General features: G+C 59.6%; 1 protein-coding gene across 2 annotated transcripts in view; it reads left to right on the top strand.

The window, feature by feature from the left end:
• Positions 1–13681: 13681 nt before the first annotated feature.
• NOS1 (nitric oxide synthase 1) overlaps positions 13682–15422 on the top strand; it is a gene marked incomplete at both ends in the record, with an annotated part of 34508 nt that continues 32767 nt past the window's right edge. For both annotated transcript variants that reach the window (XM_082007809.1, XM_082007808.1), the window contains one exon: positions 13682–14409. In XM_082007809.1, the coding sequence (XP_081863935.1) occupies positions 13682–14409 (728 nt within the window). The remainder of the gene's footprint in view (positions 14410–15422) is intronic.

The raw sequence follows: 15422 nt of genomic DNA, 5'->3' as shown, positions 1-15422 counted from the left end.
AACATGCTCCGAAAGAATCTTTCCAGCAGCGTGTTTTGAACTGTAGCCCCCAGTGCAGGGAGGTTTAAGGCAGATATTTGGCTTTCGGTGGGATTTAACAGGTGTCTTGTTGGAAGGGAGGGGGCTTTCGGGGAAAAGCTGGCGTTGGCGTTTGTGCTGGAGGACTTCATGTTGCCCCATCTCTGCCCGCTAGCTCAGGACTTGTTACAGCCCCTGAAAGTGGGGAGCGAAGAGTTTTCCCCCCGGACACGTCTGGCAGGCTGGCGGAGCTGGGAGCTGGCGCGGGGATGTTTCTAAAACCCAGCTCCCTTGGCCGTGTCCTCCCAGGTTTGAAGGACAGCCTGGATTTACTCAAAGCCCAATCTGTCCCCCGAGCGCCTTGCGGGGTGGGGGGAGGAGGATGCCAAAGAACCCCCTCCCCCCCCGAGCCCGTGGCGTGGGCGTGCGTGACCCGCGCGCAGGCCGGGGGCCGGAGGCGGCGGGACGCTCCCGGCTCCCTCCGGGACCCGCCGTGCGGGCACCGGGACCTGCGTTTACACCCGCAGCAAACGCTTCGCCTGCAGCCGGGAGAGCGCCCGGCTCCAGCTCGGCCGGGGACTCCCCGGGCCCCCCGGCGCTCCTCCGCCCCGCTCCGCCCGGGAGAGGACCAGCGCGAAGGGCCGCTGCCACCTCCAGGCGGGCCCCAGCATAGGCGCTCGCTCTAAACCAGAGCGCAGACAATCCTGGGATGTGGCCCAAATCGCTGCAGCCTCCGTGCCAGACCCCCCGGTCAGCTGGTGTGCGTGTGTGTGTGCACTGACACGGGCTCCTTAAGCTTTGGTATAAATATGTTCAGCCGTTTCTTTATTCCCCGGGCAGTAATCCCTCGAGCACGTTTTGAGTTGCGTAGAAATAGCAGCCGAATAACTCCAGCGCCGCGGCTGCCGGGGATATTGTGTGTGTGATCTGTGCCAAGGCCGCGGTTTCCTAAGGATCTTAGAGAGCCGAGCATCCGAAGTGGCACGCTCCTGCCGGAGGGCTGCTAGCCCCGGCAGCGGAGCCGGCTGCTGGCCACCCACCCCTCCGGAGAGCCCCACCGCCAGCTCCGATACGCACCCGACCTCCCGGCTGGAGCCCGCAGCGCCGCCGGCTCCCGAAAGAGAGGTGGGTGAGGGTGAATGGCAGCAGGAGAGGAGAAAGAACCCTGATTCGGGGAGGGGGAGGGAAAGGAAACTTGGGTGAGCGTTAGCTGCTGCGTTTATATTTGGCTTCTCTAACCGCTGGCAGCATATGGCCAGAAGCAGGCGAGGCTGAGCTGATTTCAGAGGAGAGGGGGAACTGGGGAGCAGCTGTGCGAGGGGCAGGGAAGAGGCTGTTCCCTCTCCCGAGCAGTTTTTGGGGGACAACTTGCTCGGCAGCGCCGCGTGCGTTTGCTCCTGGTTGTGAGAAGGGGGGAAGCAACTTTGGTGGATGAGGCTAGCTGGGCAGTGCTGGGCATGGGGGGGCTTCTCCCGAGCGGGGGATCTCTCCTCCGGGGCTCTTGGCGACCCAAGGAGGATGTGGCAGGATTACAGGAACGTGCTCCCTATGGAGAAATCCTGTTTACAAACGCTCTTTGCCAGAGGGAGGGAGGGAGGAAGGTGCGAACCTTTGCTGTCACACCGAGGGCTGCGTGGGAACGGGCTCGCTGGCTGCGGATGGGCTGGAGAGGGTCGCACTCCACCTTCTCCGTTCGCAGAGCAGCGTCTCCCTCATGAGTTGTTTATGAACCTCTGAGCCTTCCTCTCCGGGCTGACTCGTGGCTAGTGGCTGGAGGGAAAGGCTACCTGGGGCTGCCCCCTGGCCCACTCAGGGTGATGCACGGGACATGCGCAGGCCAGCAGCTCCCCTCGCCTGGATCCAAGCGCCCCAGCAGCCAGGGCTTTGCTTCCCCCGCGTGGGGTTGCCTCCTGCAGACCTGCCTCACTGACAGGAGGGCAGAGAAGCAGCAAGGTGAAGGTGGCAGGAGCTCATGTTGTGTGTCAGGGTGGCTTTGGTAGCGCAGAGTCCCCTCCAACGCCACGCGAGTGCCATCGCACTCATCAGCCTTGCGTGAGCTGGACCTCCAGCCATCCTATGCTCACCCCCGGCTGCCTGCGTCCCCATCCAAGGGGGACCGGTCCGGCTTCCCTGATAGTCGCTAGCCCAGATGTGACCCCTGAAAGGGGCAGGTTTTGGACTTCTCTTAGCCTGGGCTGAAGCTGACGCTTTTCAGCCCACGACTGGGTCACGAAGCCCTTTGCCATCCCTCCGTGGGGCAGGTTTCCCTGCCCAATGGATGAGAGCAGATGTCGTTGGGTTGCTCACTATTAAATTAGTCCTCCTGCATCTAAACAAGCATAATTATGTTTTCATTAGCCCCAGACAATGTCTTACAGCTTGACATATGGGTAGTGTGAGGAGAGGGGAGTGTGGGGGAAGCAGCCCCAGCCCCAATTCCATTGCTGCGTTTGCCTGTCCTCTCCCCTCCGCCACCTCTGCGAAACTCCCTGTGCGCCGGGGAGGAACGGAGCTGCTCGGTTTCCTCTTCCCCATGGGAAGTTTTGTAACTAAATTGCCTGCCGCGCCGTGCTTTATTCGCCTGCCTCCGGAGAGGCAGCGGGGCAGGCAGGCCGGGGCTGCCCGGGGCGGCTGGCTCCCGGCCGCGGGCTGCGCGTCTTTGCCAGGCTTGAAGCCATCTCTGCGTGCTCCGGCGGGAGCTGCCTCCCGGGCTCAGGAGGAGGCTGCGAGCAGGTGAACCTCGCGCTCCTGCCCGAGAGCCCGCTTGGGTTTATATAATATTATATATCTATAATTGTGTGTTTGTTGTTGCCATGGGAATGAGTACACTTGCAAAGCCTGGAGACTGATGTCAAGCCTCGGTCTACGCTGGGGCAGGTAGAGAGTCAGCAGGGGAAACGGGGTGAGGAGGAGCCCCTTCGCTCTCGCCCCGGTACCTGCAGCCCAGACTCGGCTCTGGCAGCAGAGGTACAGGCAGCTGGGAGAGGGACAGGGCTGACCCTGCCCGCAGCATTGCCCCACTCAGGGTGGGTGGCACTGAGGGAGCCCCGTGGGGCTGGTGCCATCTGCCCTGGGCACAGAGAGGGCAGGGGCAGACCTGGCAGGAGGGGGCTGCCTGCTGTCAGGAAAAAAGGGTTTTTTTCTGCAGCCCCCCCCAGAGCACAACCCAACCGGGGGCAGGAGGGTGGTGAGCTGCAGCTTTCCAGGGGTACGGAGGCAGTTGCTGGTGGAGTGGGGCTGGGCAGGGGGTCCCTGCTCCCTTGGGGAGGCCGAGGCGGACCCGTGGGCTGCGGACTGGAGCTTCCCGGCAACAAGTGGGGGCTGGAGAGGTGTCTCTCGGCTCTTTCATCGGAGGAGGGGGGGAGCAGGGCGGGGGAGCGATGCTCCCCGGCAAGGGGAGGGAGGGGGAAGAAAAGCCACGCTGGAAATGAGGTTATATAAAAGATGTATGATTTGGAGAGCGGAGTGTCTCTTAATGAGGGCTGCACCGGCTCGCTCCACACCCATAAAAACCCTGGTTGGACGTCAAAGCGGATTCGTTTCGGTGATGCTGGGATAAAGGGGCGCAGCGAGGACTGGCTCCCTCCCTGCCAGCCCAGCCAAGCCCAGCGCCGCGCCGGGCTCCCTCCCTCCGCCGGGAGGGATGCACCGGGGCCGGGGACCGGGACCGGGACGGGGCCGGGGACGGCTCGTCTCCGCCGCACGGTAGGTAGGGCGGCGGGCGGGCTACCCCCAGCCCCGCACCGGGACCCGCTGCTCCGGGAAACTTTGTGGCTGGGCAGGGGGTGCGGGACCGGCCGCGGAACCCCCGCGGGGCCGTGGGCTCCCTCAGGCGCCCGTCGGAAGCGGGACCCCAGCCCCACCGGTGGGGGCAGCCGGGCTCTGCCTGTGGCTGCGGGAATCTGCAGGCTCGGCCCCGCGGCGGGGAGGAGAGCGAAGGGCACGCGTGGGATCTGCTCGGCTAAAGCCGCTTTGCTGGCCCGGCGAGCGTGGCCGTGGGTGGTCGCGCCGAGACGCGACTCCCACCCGGGCCCCCTCCGGGCCGTGCGGCCCACGGTCCGTTTGTGTGTGGGTCCCCGTCCGCCCCCCCGCCCCGCGCCCCTCCGCATCCCGGGGCTCCGCTGCAAACTTCCTCCGCCACCTCCGCGGGGGGCTGAGCCAGCTGCGGGGACGGAGCGGGGCTGGCTCCCACCCGCCTCCCCCGCAACTCTTTCAGCAAGTTTGTATGGGGCGAGGGGGGCCGCTTGCACGGGCGGACGGTTTACCGGGGGGACACACACACGACACCCCCACAGAGCAGGGGCAGGAGGCGAGGGGGACGGCGTGCCCGGGGGGGTGGGATGGGCAGGGGGCCGGTTTGGCCGGGGAAGGCAGGCGGGCAGCGTGCCCGGGGAGGGAAGGGAGAGGGGCCGGGGGGGCCGTGGATGCGATCATGGCTCTTGCTCCCACCCCAGTGGGACAGGTTCTGGGGAGGGCGGGGGGGCAGTTTTGGGGGGGCAGTTGGGGGGCGGTGTCCCGGGGGAAGGGCTGCCCCCCCCCCCCCCCCCGCGGCGGGCGGTGCCGGAGCTGTCCCGGGTGCTGAACGCTGCGGCCGGTGCTGGGGGGGGGCGGGGGTGACCCACGGCGGGTCCTGCCCCTGCTGTTCCCACTGTCCCGCGGGATCGGGGTGTCCGCGCCGTCCCCGGGGGGAGTCCCCGCCGTCCCCATGGCACCGGGGTGGGAGCAAGATCCCCATTCATCCCGGGGCGGGGGGAAGAGACACCCCGATGTGACTCCAGCCCCTGAATGAAGCCCCGGGATGTCCCGCTCACGGCCGGCTCCTTGTCCTTCAGGGAGAGCCGGGGGTCAATCCAGATCTTGCCCCTTCCCTCTCCCCACCCGCGCACCCACCCGGGACCTCGGCAGTCCCCCCCCGGATGCGCTTGAAATGCAGGAATCATTGTCGCAGGGATCAAAGGAGATGGACCCTGCCTGTGGTCCTGCTCTCAGCTTGGTTTGCAGTAGATGGTAGAAAGCTTTTGCTTTTTATTGGCAAGGCGGTGGAAAAGAGACCTCTGTACAGGCACATCTGGAACATCTGGTCCTGGGGTGCGTGTGCATCACCCCATCCAGCGCCAGTCCCGCAGAGCCTTTCCCTGCCTCAGCTCCGTGCTCCCTGAGCGCGCTGACTCCACAGCCCAGGTGCAGACATTTTCTTCCAACGCTTTCAAGTTATGACTGTCAGGAGGAAATTCTGGCAGGCAACTTGACAATTATCTGCTGAGTCCCCGAGGAGCTGATCCGCCTCTCACTGACATGGAGGGGAAGTGTCTCCTTCCTTCCCGTGGGAGCACAGGCTGCCTGGAGTGGGAGACGTGGGAGATTGCAGGGGGCAGCTGGCAGCGGCCGGGGTCTCGGCTGCTTTAAACGCCACCTCACTCTGCTTTAACATATCTTCCTCTCCTACATCCCTAAATGCCGATGGCTCGAGCAGACGGCAGAACGGGATCCGCAGGGATGACCACCGGAGAGCTGTGGGGAGGCTTTTGGGGCATGGGGGCTGTTCAAAATAGCACTCTCCCGGAGATTTCTACCTGCATAGCTTGGCTGGCTACGCCTTCTCAAGGTGGGGAAGTCTTATTTTAAATAGTTCGGGTTTGCAGGAGCAATTTCTTCCTCCTCTGTTTTCTTCTAGCTTGTATTACCCAGAATATTTTCTTAAAGATGCTACAAACTCAGTCGTATACTCTCCAGTTTAAAAATGTGCATATGTTTGCAAACAGACGCCCAGCACAGAGTCTCTTCTTACGCAGACATGGGTTTTGAGGGGATATTTCTCGAATCAGATACCTGCACTGGGAGAAGTGTTACGTTCCTTCATGAGCAAAGGAGGGTGACAAGTCCTTGCGCCCTTGGAATTCTGTTTATTCCCTCTGTCAGCAGCGATGGTGAGCGAGCAGCGGAGAGGCCATCTTAGGCAGAGGGGTTTGGGCTGAATCCTCGCTTGCAATTAATGTTGTGTGTCTGCTGATGGGGAGGGCTTGGTCCTCCCTGACCCGCAGGGACATTTTTCTTCCCCCTGCTTTGCTCGTGTATTTTGTGTTTTCCATTTCAGTAGCATATCTGTACAAAGGCTTAGGAAATCTGCCAGATTGCCTAAATCAGTGCCTGCAAACAACTATATATAGTAACTGATAAGTCACATGAGCTTGGCTCGCATAGATTAGCATTTACCTTTCCTGAGTAACGAGAATATTGTTTGATACTTGTTGATACCGTCAATTTTTACTAAAGAAATACAACCCTGATGGCAAGGGACCGGTTTAGAGAGGAGGCTCCAAACGAAGCTGAAATGCCTTTGCTCTACTCACGCTGTTCTGATTATATCTGTGCATTAAATGAAATCTATAGATGCTATCTGCTGTCTCGTACATAGCCAAAAATAAACATATTGTGTCCCGAGAAGAGGGAAGGGTCTGTAAGCCACTGTCTGGCTGTATGAAAGCGTGTTTCCTTCCAGCCGCATACTCCAAATGAACTCCGCGACGGGTTGTGTGCGATACCTGACCCCAGTGCACCCCGGGCTACCACCCTACACGGCAGCTGTAAAGCAAGCGGAGCGAAGTACCAATATGACGCCAAGCGAGTGCCGGGGATCTGGCTGTGGGCACGAGAAACACGCTGTCTGGAAAGCCCATATGTTGTCGGTATGTTGGCTCTATATGCAGAGCGTGGAAACCTGCAAGTACTGTGTGTATATACACAAACCCGGAGGTGTTTATGCCAAGGCAACTCTTTCCATAGCCTCTCTTTTACATGGCAATTCATGAATGCTTAAAGAGATCTTGCAATGTCCTTCTAGGGTAGGCTTGTCTTAATCCCGTTCTGCAGAGTCTCAGGCTTATGTTTTCAGACGTGCTGAAAACGTGCAGTTCTTCCTTGCCTTGAAGGTCAAGAAAGCTCAGTCTTTTCAGAGCAGGACCCCTCCTTAATCCCCAAACGCCATCAAAATGAACACGTCCTTCAAAATATCAGTGGCACATCTCGGCCAAGGGCTCCGGTCCTGCTGCGGTGCAGTGGGACCATGGCGTGACAGCCTGCCCCACCGCTGCAGCTCCCCATGATGCTTTTTTGGGGAGCAGGGTCTTGGGAAGCCAAAATCCTCTCCTCTGGCACGGGGAAAAACTCTCCGTTTTCAAAAGAAAACAGCCAAAAGCAGCATCACCAGCATAGGACTGTCCCACGGGGGAAGGGGAAGAGCCCCGGGAACCGGTCAGCATCGGGGCCCATTTCCAGCCCTTCTCTTTCACGCACTCGTGGCTTTCTGGCCGCCGTGCCCCACGCCCAGCCCCAGCCAGGCTGGGCTGAGGATGATGTGGCTGATGCTGCCTCTAAGGAACAGCCTCGCTGCCGCCGGCAGCGCCTTTAGCAAAAATTAGAAAGCAGGTAATTCTACATCATCTCCCCCCGCCCAATCCTGCCCGAATTAGAGCCAGAGCCCTCCACGGGACGAGGAACGGGTCCCAGGAGGCTCCCAGAGGACTTTGCCGCTGCGGTTGATACTATGGCAACAAGTGCTCATGCAAAATCCTAAGAAAAGCGCGGACAGAAACTCGGGGGAACAAATTATCTTGGCTTTTTGCCTTGCGCAGTCACCGAGGACGCCGGTTCAAAGAGGGCGAGAGCTCGGCTGTGGCTCCATGTGCCGGCTCAGTCGGTGGGGAATCACACCTCTAGTCCCGCCGCACCTTCCGATGTCGGAGAGAGGCGGTAGCGATGTGCGGGGGACAGAGAAAATCCCGCAGCCTTTCCAGGCTGTCACGGGGACCTGGCGGGAGGCTCGCGCCTCCGGAGCGAGGAGCCCAGGCTCGTGCCGTGAGGAGCCTGATGTTTTCCCGAGGTTTTTAAATAGTGGTATGAGTCACTCTTCATGAAAGTCAGCGACAATGAGGTTTATTGCTATTTAGTGTCCTAATTGGGCTTACTTCTTCCACTGGCTTGTTAGAGTAGGAAAATTTAACACCGTGCTAAGAAGGATTTTGGGGAGTCAGCAGCAAAGGAGGGGACGAGAACGTGAGCCGCTGAAACGATTCCTGGACCGACTCTGAGCCGAGAGCTGTGCTGCTGACTTTATTGATGCCGGCTGGCGGCTCTGGAGCCATTACAGCTCCAGCCAACCTGCTGCGATTTTTAAATTCCCTTTTTCTTTTTTCCTAAACGGAGCCACAATTCCCCTCTCGTGCTGTGACTGGATTTCGAGACCATCTATCAAGTGGCATTTTTCTCATTTATTTCCCATCTACCTATTTTGTCATTTAGGACAAAGCGGTGTTGTGTTAACACGGGTCCCATTTGTCAAACCGGAGTCGCTGGTGTAATTCCAATCCTCTCGGCAAATTGATGGCGGTGAAATTTATGTTTTACAGATGGCCCGAGCCCTAATAAGAACATCAGTTTTAGATGGGGTTAGTGGTAGAATTGACGGTTTTATCTAAACTGCGTTTCAGCCGCACACCACAGGCACCAAGAAAATATTGTATGAAAGGGCAAAAAAGAAACGGCAGGCGTGTTACTGAAATATGCTAAGCCTTGAACTCCAAATTAAAAGAAAACCTTGTTCCTGTCATCTAAAAAAAAAAAGGGAATTTTGTCAACACAGTTGTCTTGGCGACATTAAAATGCATGGCCTGCAGCCTGCTTGGAGGGGTGCTGTTCGTATCGGGTGGGGCGAAGGGGAGAGGGACAAGGGACATCATGACATTACAGCAAAGTTTCGGTGCGGTTCTGCCTCCTCTATCATTGCTCCTCTGTGATTAGGAGTGTGCGGGATGGGATGGGATGGGAAGGGAAGGGAAGAGAAGAGAAGGGAAGAGAAGAGAAGAGAAGAGAAGGGAAGGGAAGGGAAGAGAAGAGAAGAGAAGGGAAGAGAAGAGAAGAGAAGGGAAGAGAAGGGAAGAGAAGAGAAGGGAAAAAAGAAAAGAAAATTAAATTTTGGTTGGAAGGAACCTACAAAGATCATCTAGCCCAACTGCCTAGAAGGCATGCCGGTGGCTGCTTGCTCCGGCAGGACCAGGCTCTCCCTGGCCGTGGAATTCCCCAGAGAGGGACGGTTGGGATGAAGACAAAAGCAAGTGCCCGGAGCGGGATAACCGTGCAGGTCACGGGGCTTTGGGGCCGCTTCGGCCCAGTGATACGGCTGTGAACAAACGTGTGTTGTTTTGCTTTCCAGAAAACAACCCCCTGATTAGAGGCAAGCGAACTCTCTCGGGGAATGGAGGTAGACTTCTTTCTATCAGAAAGCAAGCGTTTCTTTGATTAACCGTTCTTTGACCAGCGATAGGCGTGTTTTCGGTGCAAACACCCATGCCCCGCTGACGTGGCGGAGGCGAGGGGGTCTCCAGAGCTGTCTGTATATTCTCAGGATTCAAAGGCCGTGTACGTACGTACACCGCAGCGCCGGTCTGAGCCGAACGGGAGTTGGGCGCAGAACTGCTGGCACGAGCGAGCTGCCTGCCCGTGAATCACTTTAATGCTCCATCTTCAGATGCACAAACACGCGGGTTTACAGTAACCGTGCATATGTTGCATCCCATTGCTCCTCATCTGATTCACTGACGCTCCATGGGTCGTAAAAATTAAACGGGCATAAATCCATCAGCCCTGGGGTTCTTCGCTGAATGCTATAAATCCCACGAAAACTAATTAAATGAGACAATGGTGTCCATTTAAAGCTGGCACGTCGAGATGTAAGCCATTACCGCAGCGAAGACAAGACTTAAAATCGATTTGCGAGGGCAAGGACGCGCCGAGTGCCCGCGCCGAAGGGCTGGCGGCCGTAGGCGCAAGCTGACCGTAGCCTGCAGCTCCTGGCTGGGAGAGCTAAGAGGTTGTGTTAAGCTCCTAAGATTGATCTCTCCTCCGTTTTGCTTCCTAAATCAAATCATCCAATTAACATACGTGCCGGAGTTCGTTGCTCGAAATGTTACCCGGCGACTCTAAAAGCTTTTCGTTATTGCTTTTCGTAGGGCTTGTTCGTTAAGCGAGCGCCTTCGTCGCTGCCGTAGGGGAGCCCGTTCTGCTGCTCGTCTCTACGCCGGTTAAAGCCTCCGAACAAGCAACGTCAGCGTGGATCGGTGTCGAGACCAGAGCTGACGCTTTTCGTAACGCTTGCCCGGGGTGCAGCTCTGCAGGGCGCGTCGCTCTTCTGTCGTTTGAGCCGGGTTTGTGCTTTGGAAGGGGGGAAGCGGAGGCCGGGAGCGGGGCGGCACCGTCCGCGGATGCTTGCTCACGCAGGGTGGCTCGGCGAGGAGCTGAGCCCGGCTTTGCCCACGGCGTCGGCCATCTCCCGGCTGTCCTTCGAGGGTGGAGCGAGGGTTTCCGCCCGCGTCGCGCTCACCCCAGCGTAAACCCGGCTCACGGGGCTGCTCTCGCTGCTTGTAGGGAGTTAGACGCGACGCCTCCAGTAGCTTGAAATGCACGACCCGGCAACCGTACTACGGCTCTTGGGTTCATAGATCAGACTCTTAATGCCGCTCGCGGGGAGAGCTGAAGGCGGCGGAGCCGAGCACAGCTCCGCCATCCGCGCTGCCAGCAGCCGGCATCTCCCCGTCGCTTCGCGCAGGGCTGAATGCTTCAGGTCTCATCCAAAATGCGTTCCCTCCGGGAACGGACCTGCCCGTGTCCCGGGACGCCCTGGGAGCTGGGCATGGGGGAAGCCCCGGCCCACGCCGGGCGTCTGGGGGAGTCTTCCCTGCACTCCCACGTGTCTCCTGCTGCCTTCTTGTGCCCTGAACTTCTCCCTCTCCCTCCCATCTTCAGCCTGAGTCTGTGCAAGGTTTTGTAGCTGGAAAATGATTGGACTCAATGATCTTAAGAGTCTTTTCCAACCTAAATGATTCTATGATTCTATGAAAATGCATGTCCAAATCTTCCCCAAAAGGAGCAGAAGGGTCAGGGGCTTAGAGGCAAGTTGCCCTCAATCTCCTTGCCTGCCCCTCTGCTTTCTGGCTTTTTTTCTGACCTTCCTTCCTCTGGGGCGCAGCTGAGAAATAGCAAAGAAAAAGCTTGAGCTGGAGGGAGGGGAAAAAAACCCCCGAACAGGCAAATAATGTCGCTCCCTGTCTTCCAGCCAAGTCCCCGGCCGCTGCTGCAGAGCCCACAGCTGAGGCGGGGGGAGATACCGGCCACCGATCCCCCCCGGCGGGAGCGTGCAAGGTCCGGGAGCGAGTCACCCCCTTGCCTGGGGGGGACAGGCGGGTGCTCACCCCCATCTTGGAGAGGTCCCTGGCTGGGTGCTTAGGTATCTCCTACAATCTACTTTTCTCTTCTCTTCCCTCTGGTAGGGAACGCTGAGGTGTCGGCGGGTGTCGGGGACGGGGAACGACGTGCCCTCGGCAGTGATGCTGTTCCCTGGCATCTTGCTGCGCCTGTGTAAGAAATTATAAGCTTTGCTGTAAGCTTTTTGGAGAAAAGAACCGGAAACCGGCCCGGTGGGAGACGAGTGAGGGGCTGTAAACACTTCGGGGTTTCTCAGCTTTTCGGGGTGGATGAGGGCCCTTCCCGGCGGGCTCAGCGTCGCCCCGCTCCCCTGCAAAAAGGGGTCGAGCGGGGCTGAAAGGCACCGTCTCCTCCGGCTCTTGCCCGCGGGAGCCGCCGGCCCGGCGGCCGCAGCGGCTGCGTAGCCGGTGGCTACTTCAGAGCAAATAACAGGCTCGTTCCCCGCGCCGGGAAGCCGAGTCTCCCGCGCTCGCGTGGTACTTACGCTGCTTCCGAAGCCTCGTTCGTCCTCACGGCGTCACGACCTCACGGGGCGCTGCCTGCGTCCAGCGCTGCCGGTGGAAGCGGCTCTGGCTGGGGGAGGGATGAGGGGCTAGAAAGGGAGAGGGGCAGGACCTTCCCTCTCCAAGCAGACGTCCGCTTCCCTCCTTCCTCCCCAAATACGTGACCTTCCCTCCCCAGGCGGCCCGAGGGTCTCGGGTGGAGGCTGGCAGAGGTCCTGCTCGGGTGACCGCTGGCCAGGGCCACTTGGGGGAGGTCACCCAGCAATTAGGGCTTATGCCACTCACATTAATGAGCCCCGGAGGACGTGGCTCCCCACTGACCTACTCAGGTGGGATTTAACCCTTTGCACGCTGCTACCGCTCTGCAGGGCTGAGGAAGGGCAGGAGAAGGGCGACGGGGGTTAAATCCATCAGCTCGCGTTACTTGGCTCTAATTGCTTTATTCTTTACTGGCCTGTAATGATCCAGTCTGGGATCGGCAGCCTTCATCACACGAGGATTAAAATGCTCAAACGAGTTAATGCCGGGGCTGGTGTCACTGCCCTGCTCCTCAGATCCCTGTTTTTCCCACCCGGGTGCTGGAAGGAGCTCCTGGCAGAGGGGGGGGCTCGGTGCTCAGTCTCTGGAGGTGCAAACGCTGCCCTGAATGTGCATCCTCTGGGAGACGGGAGAGCGTTTTCCTCGGCACGTCTGTGCCTCCAGCCTGCAGATCTAGTGCCCTCTGTTCTCCCCCCCCCAAATTCAGATTTAAAACAGAAAAGGAGACATCTGCATTTCAGCTCGTTGCTAAATGTCAGGGCACAGTCACGGAGAGAAACGTTCTCCAGAGCATCTAAGAAATGGGAGGGGAACGCGGGGAGGCTGCGGGAGCTGGAGTCACCAGACGCAAGCGTGGGCGTGCGCGGAGCAGGGTCCCATCAGGAGTCAAGGGGACATGGCTCCCCAAGCCACGCGAGGGCTGCGGAAACTCGTGACAGCACCTACGGAACGGCTTTCATCCCGGGCAGGGACGTACGTCGTCTCTCCAGTCCCCCCGGTCCGTCTCGACCGTCAGGTCGTTGGATACTCTGGAAAACACATGGAGACGAGATCCTCAGCCGGCAGAAGCCGCCGCCGAGCTCCGTGCGGCTCTGCCCGCTTGCCAGACTTGCACGGCTTTCGCTTCGCGACCCGCGGGCGAAGCGGGGAGGGTCCGAGCAAGGCTGCGCAGCAGCCCCCTCCCACGGCTTCCCCGCTCCCCCCTGTGCTTTCCCGGCCCCCGTCGAACAGATGGTGCCGATTTTCGCAGGGGGAGCGGAGGAAACAAAGCCCAGAGCGACGGGAGGCTGCAGCCTGTCTCCCAAACGCAGCCCGGGGGATGACATCTGCGGGGACGGGCTGACGCGTGTGGGTGTCTGTGGCGTGCCGAGCCCCGTGCCGAGCCCGCGCGTACGCCTGCCCTACCTCACTTTTCTTTCTCCCGTGTCGTTTTTCCCCCCTTTCTAGCTAAAGAAGCTCGCGGACCGTTTGCAGAGATGTCGGTGAAGCTCGCGGGCTGCCTCCCCGCCTCCGCCCGGCGCAGGACCAGAGGCTGACTGGCAGCCGGCATGGTGCCCTCTCCAGCCCCTGCTCGGCCGCGCGGTGCCCAGCCCTGCCCGCCCTGCCCGCCCTGCCCCTAGCCTTGCTTTCCGCTGGTGACACACCCTGCTTTCCCCAGGACGTTGCTTTGGGAGAGAGGCGGCAGCGAGCATGCCGCGGAAATACTGCGGCAAAACCAGAGGAGCTTTGCAGTGAGGCCGGTTGCTTACAAGCCCAAGAGTTGCCCCTTCCCCGCCCCGGCGTGGATAAGCATCTCGGGCAGCGACCTTCTCCGCTCTCGGCAAGTGCCGAGGTCCTAGTCCGCAGGCTCAAAGAGGGGAGCTGCCATGGAAGAGAGTGTGTTCAGCGTGCAGCAGATACAGCCCAACGTCATCTCGGTGAGGCTCTTCAAGCGCAAGGTGGGCGGCCTTGGCTTCCTGGTGAAAGAGCGCGTCAGCAAGCCGCCCGTCATCATCTCGGACCTGATCCGGGGCGGGGCTGCGGAGCAGAGTGGCCTCATCCAGGCTGGGGACATCATTTTAGCTGTCAATGGCAGGCCCCTGGTGGACATGAGCTATGAGACCGCGCTGGAGATACTGAGAAGCATCGCCTCCGAGACCTACGTGGTCCTCATCCTGCGGGGCCCCGAGGGCTTCACCACTCACCTGGAGACCACTTTTGCAGGCGACGGGACACCAAAAACCATCCGTGTCACCAGACCCCTCTGCTCACCTCCGAAGGCGGTTGACTTGTCCAACCCAAGCCCGCACGGCAAAGAGCAGCCGCTGCCAGGAGCCGACCACGCTATGGGCTCCCTGTGGACAAGAGAGATCGGGCGGGAGGTGGAGCCGATGGTCCACATTAACGGCGTCGTTACCGGCAGCAAAGGGCAGGACGCTGGGAAGGGGAAGGAGGGTGCCTGTGGCCACCCTTGCCTCAACGGCGGCGTGGAAGACAATGAACTGCTCAAAGAGATTGAGCCTGTCCTGGATCTCCTGAAGAACAGCAGTAAGGACAGCGGTGGAGATGCACCCTCCAAGGTAGAGACAAGAGATAGAGAAGTCCAGGTGGACTGGTAGGTCCCTAAATACATTTTTTTTATATTTGGTGAAATGTGCTGGTTTTGGCTACCCAGCGTGGCTGGTTTAGGTGGCGGTGGGCACCTGGCCAGAAATGGCTGCTGTCTGACACAGCGGGATGGAGGTGGGGAGGAAGGGATGCAAAAAAAGGGGGAAGTGGTTGATGAGAGGAAGAGAAAAGGGATGAAAAACTGGGAATAGGTGGTGGAAGAAAGGGAGAGAGATGTAAACGTGGGAAATTGGGGAGACAGCCGGAGGAATGTGTCATGGAAAGCTGAGCCAGGTGACAGAGTGGATCATGGGCTGGGTTTTGTTTCTGTTCTGTGTTTTCGAATTTATTGTAAGCTTTAAACAACCCCCCGTGCCTCAGTTTCCCCATCTGCCAAATAAGATTCATGGTATCGTCGGTCTTTGCCGATTTGGAGCTCTCCCCTTGAAATCTGCTATTGATGAACTGCCGGAGAGGGAGGAGGAAGGTCAGACCGGCGGAGTACGGTGCTTCCCAGGAGAAACGAGTTTCAAAACCTTCTGTGCTTTGGCAGCCAGGCTCTGGCTCTGGGGGGGGAGAGGGGAGCCCCGCTCCAGCTCCAGCCGAAGCCGAGGGGACCCCAGCGCAAGGGCGGTGGGACCTGCCTTGGGTGCTCCTGTTTTCTGGGAAGGGGCGAAATGTTTCCTGCCGAGAGCTCCGGAGCGGCCATCCCGCGGTGAAACGCAACAGCGGAGCTGCCTGTTCCTGCCCTCCGCTCTGCCCAGAGCAAGCTGCTATGCCAATGCGAGTGTGTAACAGGGGTGGGGGCACAGGGGTGGGGGCACAGGGGTGGGGGCACAGGGGTGGGGGCACAGGGGCGCTTGCCCCGTGGCCTCTTGCGGAGGGTGAAGTCCCGTCACGCGGATGGAACGGCTTCGTTTCCGATACCTGCTCCTGCAAGGGGCCGCGCGTGTGGCGTTGCCCTCCTGATCTCCCTCCGCGTTCCCCCGAGACATCGACCATCGCTCCGGAGCCGAAGCA

The sequence above is a fragment of the Phaethon aethereus genome, assembly GCF_964289735.1.
Source record: "Phaethon aethereus genome assembly, chromosome: 17".
Lineage (NCBI taxonomy): Eukaryota > Metazoa > Chordata > Aves > Phaethontiformes > Phaethontidae > Phaethon > Phaethon aethereus.
This window is presented reverse-complemented; position numbering and strand designations above follow the sequence as displayed.